The following is a 15,212-nucleotide window of genomic DNA, read 5'->3' on the forward strand; positions in this document are numbered from 1 at the left end:
GACCCCCCCCCCCAAAAAAAGGTGCATGAAAATAGAATGGCCAGTGCTGGTTCTGTTTTCAGAGCGGGTCTCAAGTAGCCCAGTATCACACTGAACTCCTGTGAACTTCTGATCCTCCTGTCTCCATCTCCTGAGTGTTAGAACTGCAGGCATGTGCCTTTACATCTGGTTTTGTGTGTGCTATGGATCTTACTTAGGGCTTCTTGTATATAAACAAGCAAGTGCTCTACCAACTGACTTACACCCCCAACCTCATGAGACTGTTGATCTTTGTTTTTTTATTTTTACGTATGTCACAAGCACATATGCAGTACATATACCATGTGTGTGCAGATACCGTGGAGGCCAGAAGAGGGCATCAGGTCCTCTGGAGCTAGGGTTAATATGCAGTTGTGAGCCATCCAGTGTGGGCTCTGGGATTTGAACTCTGGTCCTCAAAATAGAGCAGTAAGCACTCTTAACCACTGAACCATCGCTCCAATCCTGAGACTGTTGGCTTTTGGTTTTGGGGGTTTTTTTGAGACAGGGTTTCTCTGTGTAACAGCCCTAGCTATCCCGGAACTAGCTCTGTAAACCAGGCTGGCCTTGAACTCAAAGAGATCTATCTGCCTCTGCCTCCCACGCCCTGAGATGAAAAGCAGTGGGCCACCAGGCCCAGCTTGCTGATTCTATTCCTAGGAGGTTACTCCTATCCCAGGACCCTTGTGGACTTACCTACTGCAATTCTCTTGCTATAGTCACACAGAGTCCGGAAGTTATGCCACCTGCCCAGAATCAGAAACAAAAATAGCATCAAATGCACGTGACTCACAGCTCAAGGAGCTCGTCCTCCAGTGCCCCATACTCCTCCCCCAACCCCATGCAGGACGAGCAGAAAGAGGAGACACACCACATCCACGTCTTCTCTTCCCCACTGTACTCCTCTGTATGTGAAGTTGGGACATTCTCAATGACATCATCTCTCAGGTCCTCTGGAGCCACCAAGGGCACCCTCATCCAGAACTGCAGACGAACAGGTATCATTAGTTAGAACACTGTTTTCAACTAATTGGGTCCAGAAAATTTCCTCAAAAGACCTTGATCCAGACCACAATCTCTTCATATGCTTTCTTAAATTTAATTGCATCTGTGTTTAATATTTTTATATGTCCTTATGCAGACACCTAACTTATCTTTTATTTTAACTAGAAGCAATCAAGTATTTTCTATGACTTGCTTTTGTTTTACAGTGTAAGACTCACCCAGAACCACCCGCCCCACAGATTCTGTTCTGAAACTCTCTACACCACTTTGAGGCTGGGGGTGGGGTGGGGCGTGGAAGGTGGGCAGTACTGACATTTCAATTCAGACAATCGCCCTGGGGCTTAACCAGCAAAAGCAGGTCTCACAGCTGACTATCACAGCACACACAAGAAACCATACCATGGAAGAATGGTGGCCGGTATGGATATGGTTGGTCAGAACTCTGGCCAGGTTCGTGTTATCTTCCTGCTTCAGGGGCAACAGGAAAGCTGGAAGACCCAAATATGCCCCAAAATTCAGCTCCTGTAACATGGCCTGGAACACAGGGAACGAGAAAAGCACTGAGAGCTAGGAGCCAAATACTTCTGAGGTAGGGAGGAGTTAAAACTGGATCCAACACTGTGGCCCAGGCTGTTCTGGAATTCACCATTCTAAGTCAGTTTGACCTTGAATTGGAGGCAATCTTCCTCACTCAGCCTCCACAGTCCTGAAACTAGTTCTGTAGACCAGGCTGACCTCAAACTCAGAAGAGATCCACCTACCTCCCAAAGGCTAGGATTAAAATTGTGTACCAAACTCAAGCCGGGCGGTGGTGGTGCACGCCTTTAATCCCAGCACTCAGGAGGCGGAGGCTGTGAGTTCAATCTCTGTGAGTTTGAGGCCAGCCTGGTCTACAAGAGCTAGTGCCAGGACAGGCTCCAAAGCTACAGAGAAACCCTGTCTCGAAAAACTAAAAATTAATTAATTAATTAAAATAAAATTGTATACCACTACCGCTCAGTGATTTTTGTATTTTTTTTAAAGATTTATTTATTTATTATGTATACAATGTTCTGTCTGCATGTGTCCCTGCAGGCCAGAAGTTGGCAACAGATCTTATTAGAGATGGTTGTGAGCCACTATGTGGTTGCTGGGAATTGAACTCAGACCTCTGGTAGAACAGTCAGTGCTCTTAACCGCTGAGCCCTCTCTCCAGCCCCCATGATTTTTGTATTTTTGAGATAGGGTCTGTCTACATAGTCCTGGCTATCTTAGAACTATATAGACAAGGCTAGCCTTGAACTCAAACTTTTTTATTTTTTTGAATCAGAGCCTTAAGCTCACTTCTGCAGCACATATACTAAAACTAGAATGAAACAAGGTCTTAGAATGTAGCCCTGACTGGCCTGGTACTCTATGTAGTCAACTCAGAGATCTGTTCAGTTACAGATGTGACCACCCCCCAGCAATTTAACTGAACTCTGATTCACCAGGTTCTGGGGAGTGGCAGTTACTCTAACCCAGTCTGATGGCAGAACTAATTTATTTCTTTTTTTCTCCTTTTCTTTTCCTAGCTTGGAGCTCTCAGTCCTCCTTCATTATCTCCCCATGTGGAACAGTCTTCCAAATGCCGAGATTACAGGCAGGTGCCACAATACCTACATCAGACCTTATCTTCAAAAGGACCCCAGAGAGAAACCAAATCGCCTTACCGCCTCCGAGTTCCTTCGGATCTTCTCCACTTTCGAGTCGGGATGGATCCACGGAGAAAGCTTTCCCACAATGAGCGTATTCCAGTCTGCACATCCCCACCCGAGAAAAGACAAAAGACTCACTGAGGTCTGGCGCTTACTCGCTCAATTTCTAGTTCTCGGCAGGAAATAACGAGTAGAGGGGAAACCAAGTCTTTTCTCTCAGATAAAGAATGGGGACCGCAGCTTTTACTAAGTAAACATGGGAGAAACCAAGAGTTACCCATATCACAGGACTAACCAATATAACCAAGTCAGAAAAGGAGGAAAATGAAGGCCTATAAAGCAGAAGCCATTGCTGCCTCTAGTAATAATTAAGGGCACATGGGCTGGTCCCTACCCCTTCCCGACAGCAGCAGGTCTGATCGCGTCTGGGGGCCAGGCCGGTTCTTAGCAGGCTCCTGAATGAACTCCCTCTTGAAACGCGGGTGGAAGACAGGCATGCAGAGGAAATCAAACCTACAACCGCGAGAGACTCAGAATTATCATGTGAAGTGAGCACCCGGAGATCCAACCAACCGGGTTTAAACTGTCTTGATTTTGCACAGTTCTATAAAGCCATCAATCACTCCGCCGGGCTACTGAGTTCAGCCCAGCCTGGGGCACACACTTTTCACTACACTGTACGTTCCTTTCTTCCCAAAACACCGTCATGAGAAAAGATGGACAGCCAAGTCAAGTAGCATTCTTCCTTCCCTGATAACAATGGCTTTCCAGGACTGTGGAATCCAGGTTTGTTCCAGGAGTGCCCAAGCCTCCCCAGCCAGATTAACCTCTCGCTTGCCCCGTTATACTCCCTTCTACTCTCAGTCTCGGCCTCCGAGGCCCTCGATGGGCTGACTTGCGTCCCATTTTTAATTTACCCAATAACTCCCCTGACTTTTGAACTCGGTGACCACACGCCTCCCAGAGTTTCATCCTCTCGTTCTTGGGGCCGAAGTCTTCCCCACTCAAGGAGTAATGGTGTCTCGAGCCCTCATCCCCAGCGGGTGACTAGTCTGCCCTCCTTGGTCCCCAAATTTGGATCCCGTATTCCTCTGGCGGAGGCCCAGCCCTCACCCCTGCTTGGCCACAGCACCCAGTGTATCAGCTATTTCGGGGACGCAATTCAGGTCCCTGCCGCTGGACACGCGGCTGCCACCGGCACCTCCGACTGCCATCGCCGCCATCTTTTCCCTCGCGCGGCCCACGCCGGGATTCCTTGATACTAAGGACCAATCACAAAGCTGAGAAGAGTCCCCGGGAGGCGGGACAAGTCGCCCTAACAACCAGAGCGTCTTCACAGCTCCAGAGCGGAGGCGGAGGGGACCCTGCGGCCGCTCCCGCCAATCCACAGGCCGTACGGTGACGTAGCTGTGGCTCCCTGGTTCTACCAATGACAACCTCGCACTGGTGACGTCCTGCAATCTCCCAGAATGCCCTGTCGGTCTGAAGCGCTCCAGAGAGACTACAGGTCCCATGCAACCCTGCAGCATAAGCCTGAAGGATCATCATTGGGCCAGGCCCGAATGTCTGCGGGCCAGTGGCGCAATGGATAACGCGTCTGACTACGGATCAGAAGATTCCAGGTTCGACTCCTGGCTGGCTCGTTGGGACTGGTACTCCTTTATTTGCATCCCTTGCAAATAGAATTTGTTCCTAAGCAACGAGTTTAGACGTATTTTTCTTTCCTTGTCTCTCAACCACTTGATTTCCTTCACTCTGCTCACGCTGTCAATTTCAGGTCTTAACCTGCTTGGGTGTTGCAGCCAAAGCATGCTGGCGTTTCTCTCTCGTCTTTACAAAGCGGCTTATATAATTAAGTGAATCTGAGCATGAAAATTTCAGTGATTGGACTATTAAGATGAGCTTTGTCTCATTACTATGCTACACTTAAAAATAGACCGTAGTAACTTAGCTACTAATTCCTAGTGATTCTGTCTCAAACAGATGTAAATAAACATCTTCGCGTGCGCACTCCCCTCAGAGAAAAAGAATTCAATGGAGGTTAAGATGCCCAAGAATCATGAAACTGTTTCCCATTTCTTCCAGTCCACAGCTGGAAAAGAAGGAAATGACAGAGGAAGGAAGGACCTAGGGAGGGAAATAGGAAACACATACCTGAAGGCAAGAAGCCCACAAATGTTGAGGGCCCTCCAGGCCAGTCTGGTGGAGGCATTTTCTCAGCTGAAGTTTTCTCTGCCTTGTGTCAGCTTGACAAAAACAAACAAACAAAAACAAAAAACTAACCAGGACAAGGAGGTGTTGACAGAATTCAGGGGCTCACTCAGTAGCAAGGAACCGAGGAGCAGGGGTGGAGGGGAGGGGGTGCGGGATAGGGATGACACATCCAGCGGTTTGTCTTTGCAGTGGGAGCATTCAGGGAGAACCAGATCTGGGGTTCGGGTGGTCATCAGGAGGGTGCTGTGTAATAGAGAGGTGCATGAACAATGATCTGGACCAGACAATATTTGGAAGTTTCCAGACGAGAAGGCTTGACTAGTGAGATCATCGTGGATTCTGGGAGACAGTGCCCTTGGCAACACAGGAAGGATGCGGATTGGATGTGCTCTAAGGAGCCCTGGGTAATGGAAGTCTCACTCCCCCGCACCCCTAAGAAGTACAGTCAGGAACCGGAGAACCAAGAAAATGGACCATGAGAGGCCAGGATGTTTTTGTACAACTACACTACCAGCTGCACACCATATGACTGCCACACCACACACCACACCGCCACACCACACCACCACACCACACCACCACACCACACCACACCACCACACCACCACAACACACACACCACCACACCGCCACACCACACCACTACAGCACAGCACACCACACACCACACCACCACACCACACCACCACACCACACCACCACACACCACACCACCACAACACACTACCACACCACACACACCACCACACCGCCACACCACACACCACCACACCACACCACACCACCACACCATACCATAGCACACCACAGCACCACACCACACCACACCACCACAGCACACCACAGCACCACAGCACCACAGCACACCACACCACACCACACCACCACACCACCACACCACACACCACACACTACCACACCACACCATACCACACCACAGCACCACACCACACCATCACACCACACCACAGCACCACAGCACACCACACCATCACACGGGCATATTGTAAGATGCCCTTCTGTTGGAACTTGTCTTGTGTTGTTCTCATGATTACACTGGGAAAGAAAATCAGAGATAGGAGACTCAGAGACTCCCTTCCTCCCTCCCTGTCTCTTCCCTCTTTCTTCTCTCCCACTCTATCCCTCCTTCCCTCCATTCCTCCTTCCCTTCTTTCCCCGTTCTTGGGTTTTTGACAAAGGGTTTTCCTCTGTAGCTGAGGCTGACTTGGAATTCACCATGTAACCCAGGCTGGCCTCCAACTTCCAGCAAGCACCCTGCCTCATGCCATTTCCATCCCATAATACAGCGGTGAGCTCTTTCAGCATGACTCTGCTGAGTGTCAGCATTGCCGGGAGGAGCGCTCTGGTGTCTCCCACCGGGTGCAGTTGTATACCTACAGCCCCTGCTCTCTGGGAAACTGCGTCTGGAAGATCTCTTGAAACCAGCCCCCCACACACACACACACACTCACTCACTCATACACACTCACTCATACACACATTCACACACACACTCACTCATACACACACTCACACACCCATACACACTAACTCATACACACATATTCTCTCTCACACACTCTTACACAGACTTATACACACTCTCACATACACTCACAATACAAACACACTCTTACACTCACTCATACACACACTCTCTCACACACACTCATACACACTCACTCATACACACATTCTCTCACACACACTTATACACTCACACACACTCACACACAAATACACACTCTCACACACACACACTCTCTCGCACACACAGAGCCTTAGCAAAGAGGAAGAAAAGAACTGACTCCCAAAAATTGTCCTCTCTGACTGCAGAAGATTACAGATCTCAGTTGTATAACAGGACTGGGGTGGGAGTGGGCGCTGGCTTTGCTGGGATGAAGACAGGCATGGAAGAAGAGGCCAAATAAGAGAACAGGAGAATTCTGGGAAGAGGAAAGGCTCAGTCTGCAGTCATTACCCAGAAACAGAGGAAGCAAGATGAGAATGCCTCACTGATAAAAGGTACCAAGCCATGTGCCTAACACAGACAAGAATTATGGGTTAATTTAAGATGTCAATTAAGCCGGGGGATGGTGGTGCACGCCTTTAATCCCAGCACTCAGGAGGCAGAGGCAGGCGGATCTCTGTGAGTTCGAGACCAGCCTGGTCTACAGAGCTAGTTCTAGGACAGGCTCCAAAGCTACAGAGAAACCCTGTCTCAAAAAACAAAAACAAAAAAAAAAGATGTAAGTTAATAAGAAGCCTGAGCTAATAGACCAAACAGTTTATAATTAAAAAAAAAAAAAGACCAAATAAGGTTTCAGTTAAAATGACTTTCAGGAGCATGGATGCCCATGGGGCAGAATTCCTTCCATCTGTGCTGTCTTTGTTCTTTGTTAAAATTGACTTTGGTCGCCGGGCAGTGGTGGTGCACATCATTAATTCCAGCATAGGGAAGGGGGTGCAGAGGCAGGTGGATCTCTGAGTTAGAGGCCGAGGCTGCCCTGGTCTATAGTTTCAGTGCAGCCAGGGCTACACAGAGAAACTCTGTCTTGAAAAACCCCAAATAGCAAACAAATAAATATAAACGAGCAAAAAATAAATAAATAAATAAATAAATATAGTTACCTTTCTAGTAGACAATAATAACAACAGATCGGAGCATTAGAGACCTTTGGGAAGGGAAAGAGGAGTGAAGAGAAGGGAAGGGGTGCCCACTCCCAGATAGCACCCACTCCCTGCTGCCAGTATTCTGTCTTCAGGCTCAGTTTTATTTGACTGAATTTACTGTTTGTTTAAATGCCTCCTGCCGATCTTAACTGCGCTGCTCTTTCCATTGTCACCGGCTGTCACCTCTGCGCCAGCTCCCCCGCACTCTCCGACACCTCCAGAATGGCCTGCTTGACCCCCCCACTGCTCCAAATTGCTTCTTTACAATTTCTGGCTGTGAAAGTGGCAGAGTTACTGAGGCAAAATAATCTGTGCCAATTTGCATTTCCTTCCTTGTCATCTCTATTATACAGTATTAATCTGCCAAGACAAATAGGAAGCAGGGGCTGTTCTAAACATAGAAAAAGATAGAAAGCGACTCAATTTATGTATGAAGCAGAAACACAGCCAGTACCAAAAACTGTCAAAAGCAGCACCCAAAAAGGCTCTAGGCCAGCTTTATCTCATGGATATAAAACCCTTGAGATATTTAGAATTATTAAAATCAATATATTGCTGTAGTGATTATATAACACAACCAAATAGTGCTTATCCCAAAAACTAATACAAAATTTGGTATTAGGATATATAGATATATGAGATGCATACATATACATATTTATGTATATCTTTTCTTGTTTTTGAGAACAGGCACTGGCAAGGGACTCAGGAGGCTAAGGCAGGGGAATTGCCTTGAGTTTAAGGCCATCCTGGGCTACAGTATGAGACCCTATCACCCTGTATCTCTCTATCTCTCTCTCTCTACACACACACACACACACACACACACACACACACACACACACATTTAGAGGCAGGAGGACCAGAAGTTCAAGGTCATTTGCAAAGCAACTTTGAGAGCAGCCTGGGATACGTGACATACTGTCTCAAAAAAATAAAAACGCCGTGTTCTGTATGTTCAGCTGTATGTCGGCACACATGTGCCTAAGACCCACGTGCACGTGTGTGTGGAGATGAGAGGCTAATGTTGGGTGTCAATCACTGCCCACTTTACTGAGTGAGGTTGCTGAAGGATGTCCTGTCTCTGCCTGCGGAGTGCTAAGGTCACAGGCAGGCTGTCCTGTGACCCCACTCACCCACCTATCCACCCAGCTTTGAGGATCTGAACACTAATACTGCTCCTTATACTGGCAGGACAAGTGTCCTGTCTGCCCAGTCAGCTCCTCAGCCCTCAATCACAATTCGAATGGAGACTTGTTTTAGCTGATTTTTAAAAAACAAACAACCAAACAAAAACATTGTATTTATTAAGCATTGAGTTTTGTTTTGCTTTGGGTTTGAGGCAGAGTGGCCCTAGCTCCTGGAGATGCTCATGCTTCATCCTCCAGCATGCTGGATCTCAGGGTCCAAATACCATGCCAGCTCTAAGCTCTGTATTTGTGTGTCACGCTCTATGAAAGTCACTGAACATTCACAGGAACCCTGTGACATAGGAAGTACGCCTTCTTCCCACAAGAGTGAAGGAAGTGATGGCCAGGTGGCTGAGCTGCTGCAGACCAAGGCCACCTGCCTCCAGAGCCTTTTGTCTTAGCCTGAAGACATATCCTATTGCAGGACTGTGGGATAATGAGGTTTGCTTCTGAAAGTTCAAGACAACAGGCAGACCAATCCCAAAGCCCAGCAGATTCACCTGCTGGAGTGAGAGAAGGAGCAACATGTTCACGGCATCGTGTGATAAGACAGCCCAGATGTGGGACCTGAGCAGCACCCAGAGCAGGGCCACCCCAGATCATAGTATAATGCTCCTGTTACTACTTACCAAACACTGGATCAAAGCCCCCAACTACAGTGATCACCAAGAGCTGGGATAAGACTGCCAAGTTTGGGATAACTGATTATCAGTTACTATGATGGTCTGGCAGGTACTGTGTGATATATCTGATGGCTGTTGTGGCCACTACCAAGAAGCATTTGACTGTCTATCAGAGAAGCAGCCTTTGACATTCAGGAAGTCAGAGTCCCCACTGGAATGCCAACATCCATGTGTGACTATTTTTAAAAACAAACACAAAAAATCAGTTGGTTTTGGAGAACTGTTATTCACAACATCAACTGCCCAGATTCAGCAGAAGGTAATTTCACCTTCAAATGTCATTGACCCAATGGAACCAATAATTCAGCTCTTTAAGACACCTATGTAAGGGCTGGAGAGATGGCTCAGCAGTTAAGAACTCTGGTTGCTCTCCCAGAGAACCCTGGCTCAACTCCCAGCACCTAGTTGGCAGCTCACACCTGTCTGCCACTCTAGTTCCAGGGCATCCAACACCCTCACACCGACACACATGCACTACGCAGGTGAATGAAGGAATTCATTGCCTTCCATCTGGTCCACAGTAACTCGCAGCTGTGGATTCTAACGGTGGGTTCAGCTTTTGGGGGCAAAGATTCCAAATCCAAACTAAAGACTTTCTGGTGGTGAGCTCATTGCAGAGCAGCCTGCGGCTTCAATCACAAGAAAAGCTCACTTGCGAACCCTTCTTCCTTCCAGCTGTGACTGGTCCAATGATAAACATCTGTAAACACCAAAAGAACATTTCCCTGCACAGCACAGCTGAAGAGCTGAAGCCAAGGAATCCAAAGTAGTATCCTTCCCTGGGGACCGTTGGGGTTTTCTCTCCAGCCTGCCTCGCTTCTGCCTGGCCACGGGTGGGCCAGCACCCTCGGACGGGCTTGGCTACTTGCCTTCCTTCCTTTCGACTCCCCGTTGCAGCTTCCCTAGAAGTCTAAGGTGACTGAAATTCCCACCAAAGCCACTTCCTGGTGACAGCGCATTGCTCAACAGTGTTTGTGCCCAATAATGTTGAAAAACTATCAGTCTACAGCACGTTTTATAGTAAAATATGTTGAGTATGGCCAATAAAAGGTAAATTGCCGGGGGCTGGAGAGATGGGTGGCTAAGTGGTTAAGAACATGTATGCCGCCGCTGGCACTCAGGAGGCAGAGGCAAACAGATCTCTGTGAGTTCAAGTCCAGCCTGGTCTGCAGAGCAAATTCCAGAACCGGCACCAAAGCTATATAAAGAAACACTGTCTCGAAAAACCAAAAAAGGAAAAAAAAAAAAAAAAGATATATTATCTTAGTTACTGTCCTATTGCTGGGAAGAGACAAGGAAACTGTTTTAAAAGAAAGCATTTAATTGGGGGCCGGCTTACAGTTTCAGAGGCTTCGTCCACTATCAGTATGGTGGGAGCATAGAGGCGTGCGTGGTCCTAGAGCAGCAGCTGAGAGACACTGCACCTTGTGTGAGCTTTTGAAAACCTCCAATCCACCCCCCAGTGACACCCTTCCTCCAAGGTCACACCTTCCAGCCCTTCTCAACCCTCTCAAAAGGCTCCACTCCCTGGTAATTATTCCAATAGCTGAGCCTGCGGGGGCCATCCTTATCCAAATCACCCCATGTATATATCTTCTATAATTTGCTTCTAGAAAGCTAGCCCCAGTGGTCTTCACACACAAGAACAAAAGGTTGACCAAGAGCATTAGTGCCGCTTTACTTATCTATTTGCATGTTTTGTCTACATGTTCATCTGCACACCAGAAGAGGGACTACTGTCAGATGGTTGTGAGCCACCACGTGGGTGCTGGGACTTGAACTCAGGACCTCTGGAAGAGCAACAGTGCTCCTAACCACTGAGCCATCTCTCCAGGCCCTCATTAAAGGCTTTTTTTAAAACCACAACGCTGTTAGAGAACAGAGCGTGGCGATGGTTAAGTCAATCACCCATGCAGTGACGTCTCACGCAGCCATTAAAGTCAATGTTGCCAGAGAAAATTGAATAATGCGGGGAAGTGCTCATAATAGCACCGTTACGTGACACAGATCACAAACCCTAAGTGCAGAATGACCTCATCTGTGTGGGGAAAATAACGTTCCCCAATTTTTCAATGGTGAGGGTGTTTGTATTACACTGACAACATTCCTAAAGGTATGTATGAACACAGGCCTGGCTCCTGGCCGTTCTGCCTCGTTCACCCCGTTCCTCTGTGGGCGTCTGTGGCTGTCTGACCTCAGCCGTTAAGAACACGATCATCCTCCCAAGCAGGTATTTATTGAGCTTTACTATGTCAGGCATTTCACAAATTTGCCGTCCTCTAGATATAATTGTGGAAGCTCAGAATTGTTAATGTCCATCTCACAGGTAAGAAAACAGAGACACATGAACCCTGAGTGAAGCGGTACTTAGCTCTGGGAGAGCCCGATGGGAAAGAGTTGAGCATCTGATTCGAAGGCCAGTCATTATTATTTTTTTTTTACAGTGGCATTTGTCAAAATGTGGTCCAAGAAACCAGGCACACACCTATAATCCCAGCCTAAGGAGGCAGAGGCAGGCAGATCTCTGTGAGTTTGAGGCCAGCCTGGTCTAGAGTGAGTTCCAGGATAGCCAGGGCTACCCAGAGAAACCCTATCTTGAAAAATAGTAATAATAGTAATAATAATAATATTTTCAGTACATCTTCAGCACTTTGACATCCTAGATGCTGTGGACCAAGAACTTCGGGAGGTGCTGGCTGTGTGCACTTTGCTCTGTCTCCCCAGGAGTGTATCCAGCGGTGGGCTCTGGTCCTTTGAGTGGTCTCCACGCCCTGCTGTCTCTGACTCCGGTGCTCACTGGTGCCATGTGAACTTCTTGGTTCTCTTATTGACAATTAGGCTTCACAAGCGGTCTCGTGACAACCATGATGCCAAAATGACAACCATTTCTCTAGGTAGCAATGAGGAAGAAGGTACAATGGGCTTTTTAAAAAGGAAGTAATAAGAGGCTGGAGGGTGGAGGGTGGTAGAGTGGTTAGCAGCACTTGTTCCTCTTGCAGAGGACCCGGGTTCTAAACCCACACGCTGCTGTCTGTAGCTGTTTCCCAGGGTGGGGGTTGGGGTGTCTGATGCCCTCTACCGGCCTCCTCCAGCACTGCGTGCACATGGTGCACAGACATGCCTGCAGGCAAAATACCCATATGTATAAAATAAAAATAAATACATATAAACGAGAAATGAATTAATAAGCAAATTTTGGTTATTTTGTTTTTTAAGTCAGGCTCTTGCTATGTAGCACAGGCTGGTCTTTAACTCACCCATGATCCTCCTGCCTCTGCTTCCCAAATGCTGGAATTACAGGTATGAACCTCCATACCCAGCCTACAAACATCTTTAAATATTCTCAGTTTGTTGGTGGTGATGGTGGAGGTGGTGGTGGTGGAGGTGGTGGAGGTGGTGGATATGGTGGTGGTGGTGGTGGTGGAGGTGGTGGAGGTGGTGGAGGTGGTAGAGGTGGTGGTGGTGGTGGAGGTGGTGGTGGAGGTGGTGGTGGAGGTGGTGGTGGTGGTGGTGGTAGTGGTGGTGGTGATGGTGGTGGAGGTGGTGGTGATGGTGGAGGTGGAGGTGGTGGAGGTGGTGGAGGTGGTGGAGGTGGTGGTGGTGGTGGAGGTGGTGGTGGAGGTGGAGGTGGTGGAGGTGGTGGAGGAGGTGGTGGAGGTGGTGGTGGTGGTGGTGGTAGTGGTGGTGGTGATGGTGGTGGAGGTGGTGGTGATGGTGGAGGTGGAGGTGGTGGAGGTGGTGGAGGTGGTGGAGGTGGTGGTGGTGGTGGAGGTGGTGGTGGAGGTGGAGGTGGTGGAGGTGGTGGAGGAGGTGGTGGAGGTGGTGGTGGTGGTGGTGGTAGTGGTGGTGGTGATGGTGGTGGAGGTGGTGGTGATGGTGGAGGTGGTGGTGGATATGGTGGTGGAGGTGGAGGTGGTGGAGGTAGTAGAGGTGGTGGTGATGTGTGTACTTCTTGATTGTTTGAATTAGGATCGAGATTATGAAACTCAGGCTGGCTCCACCCTCCTGAGTACCAGACAGAAGCCTGGCTCATTTCTAATGTGGGGAATGTCTATTGATAGAGTGTGCAAGATGGGGATAGTGGCTCATGTCTGTAGTCCCAGGATTTAGTAGGTTGAGGCAGGAGGATTACTACAAGTTCAAGGCTACCTTAGACTACACAGAGAGACATTGTCTTGAGCAAAAACAAAAATAAAAAGTATATGGGACCTAATAAAGTTTCAAAGCCTTGGGATTGTTATTTGCTTGTTAAGTTTATTTAGTTTGTCTTCTGTGCGTGAGTGTTTTGTCTCATTATATATGTGCACGATCCTCCGACGGCCAGATCCTTGGGAACTGGAGTTACAGACAGCAAGCTGCCATTGGGTGCTGGGAACTGAACCAGGATCTTTTGCAAGAGCCACAAGTGCCCTTAACTGCTGAGCCAAGTCTCCAGCCTCTTGAAGCCTTGTTTAATGGAAAGAGATCACAACCAAGGCTTATTCTGGCCCCGGTGTAACCACAGCTACTTTCCCAGTGACGCTAGCTTGGTATCCCTTTCAAACTTAGGGTCAAATGAAAACCAGAACCCTGTGTGTGATGATGGAGTTTAAAACGTTGATCTGGCTAACCTGTAATACAAAAATGTACAGAGTTAGCTATGCACAAGCACAGCCTGCTTCCTTTTCCCCTCTTTTATTTTTCTTGTGTATTAAATTTATTCTATGATAACTTTATACATGTGTACACTATACCTACATCATACTCAACCCTCATCTTCCCTCCTGGCTTAACTTCAAACTCACGATCCTCCTGCCTCAGCCTCCCAAATGCTAGGATTACAATTTGAGCCACCAGGTCTGGCTATTGAGGTCCTTTCGGTCCTAGCTGCCCTACTCACCCCAGAGCTAGTCTGCGAATTTTCCAAGCAAACTCTAAACCGCAGAGCCCTTAGAGTGAGAACTGTGCAGCCACACCCGTCCCAGAAATGTTCCTGATTCTTTGATAATGGCTTAAGATAACCTAGCAAGGATGAGGTTCCTTTGGTCCTAATCCACTAAGAAAACGCTTCTCCGTCAGACTCAAACTGTGGCGATCTAGTTGGTCTTCCTGGTGCTAGGCCACGCTTTTGTTGCTAAAGCCCCAAATAAATTGAATTTTGTGTAATACTATATCTCTCCCGCAATGTATAAGGAAACCTACTTGTTTCCTAAAAGCCCGCTGAGGTCCCTCAGGATTGATGATACAGTGTCTTCCTGGGTGAGAGGCAGTCCAGGTTAGTGGACCCCAGAGATCCCGCTCAGCGTTGAAGATAACCAGGCTGACCTCTAGGGGGCGATGTTTTCCTACCTTTGGTGACTGGAATCCTGTTGGTAGAGGCTTCAAATTCAACCTTCCTTGAGAACATGTTATTTTACGTATTTTCTTACTGTGTGAGCTTACTCCACTGTCTGGAGGTGATTTCCTTCACTTGACAGGCAGGAGGCGAGTAAAGGGATCTCAGACCACCGAAGAGTGGAGGGGAAACAGCACGTGCTTCCTGAGCACTGTGAGGAGATGGTGGCTAGGAGACCTTAGCTGTCGGCTGGCCGGCCAGGTCCCTTTTCACTAGCCCGCGGCAGCACCACAGGGCAAAGTGTGGGAGAGCTGAGAGGAAACAAAGCGGTACTTCCCTCGGGAGCAGGCACGCCTTTGTTCCTCTGATTTTCTGAAAGGGTTTTGTTTTTGCTACAAAACTGAATTCACGTCTGGTGTGGCTGCGTACACCCTTAATC

The 15,212-nt window shown here is 48.1% G+C and overlaps 1 protein-coding gene and 1 non-coding gene across 5 annotated transcripts in view; one reads left to right on the forward strand and one right to left on the reverse strand.

Annotated features, from left to right (window-relative positions):
• Prmt5 (protein arginine methyltransferase 5) overlaps nucleotides 1-5,058 on the reverse strand; it is a 12,297-nt gene extending 7,239 nt beyond the window's left edge. For 3 of the 4 annotated variants that reach the window (XR_007589270.1, XR_007589271.1, XM_050126204.1), the window contains exons 1-6: nucleotides 3,813-3,958; nucleotides 3,094-3,212; nucleotides 2,715-2,800; nucleotides 1,423-1,557; nucleotides 890-1,002; nucleotides 715-764 (exon numbers count right to left, since the gene is read on the reverse strand). Coding sequence is in view for 2 of the 4 variants with exons in the window: in XM_050126204.1 (XP_049982161.1) it covers nucleotides 715-764; nucleotides 890-1,002; nucleotides 1,423-1,557; nucleotides 2,715-2,800; nucleotides 3,094-3,212; nucleotides 3,813-3,922 (613 nt within the window). In the remaining 2 variants the exon portion in view is untranslated. Of the gene's footprint in view, nucleotides 1-714; nucleotides 765-889; nucleotides 1,003-1,422; nucleotides 1,558-2,714; nucleotides 2,801-3,093; nucleotides 3,213-3,812; nucleotides 3,959-4,853 lie in introns of those variants that run through there. The other variant, XM_050126205.1, reaches the window with a different exon arrangement.
• Nucleotides 4,270-4,342, forward strand: Trnar-acg (transfer RNA arginine (anticodon ACG)). The gene has a single exon. It is a non-coding gene; the product is annotated as a tRNA-Arg (tRNA).
• Nucleotides 5,059-15,212: the final 10,154 nt, after the last annotated feature.

This window comes from Alexandromys fortis, unplaced genomic scaffold (assembly GCF_014885135.2).
Source record: "Alexandromys fortis isolate MF-2015 unplaced genomic scaffold, M_Fortis_MF-2015_v1.1 scaffold_258, whole genome shotgun sequence".
Classification (NCBI taxonomy): Eukaryota; Metazoa; Chordata; class Mammalia; order Rodentia; family Cricetidae; genus Alexandromys; species Alexandromys fortis.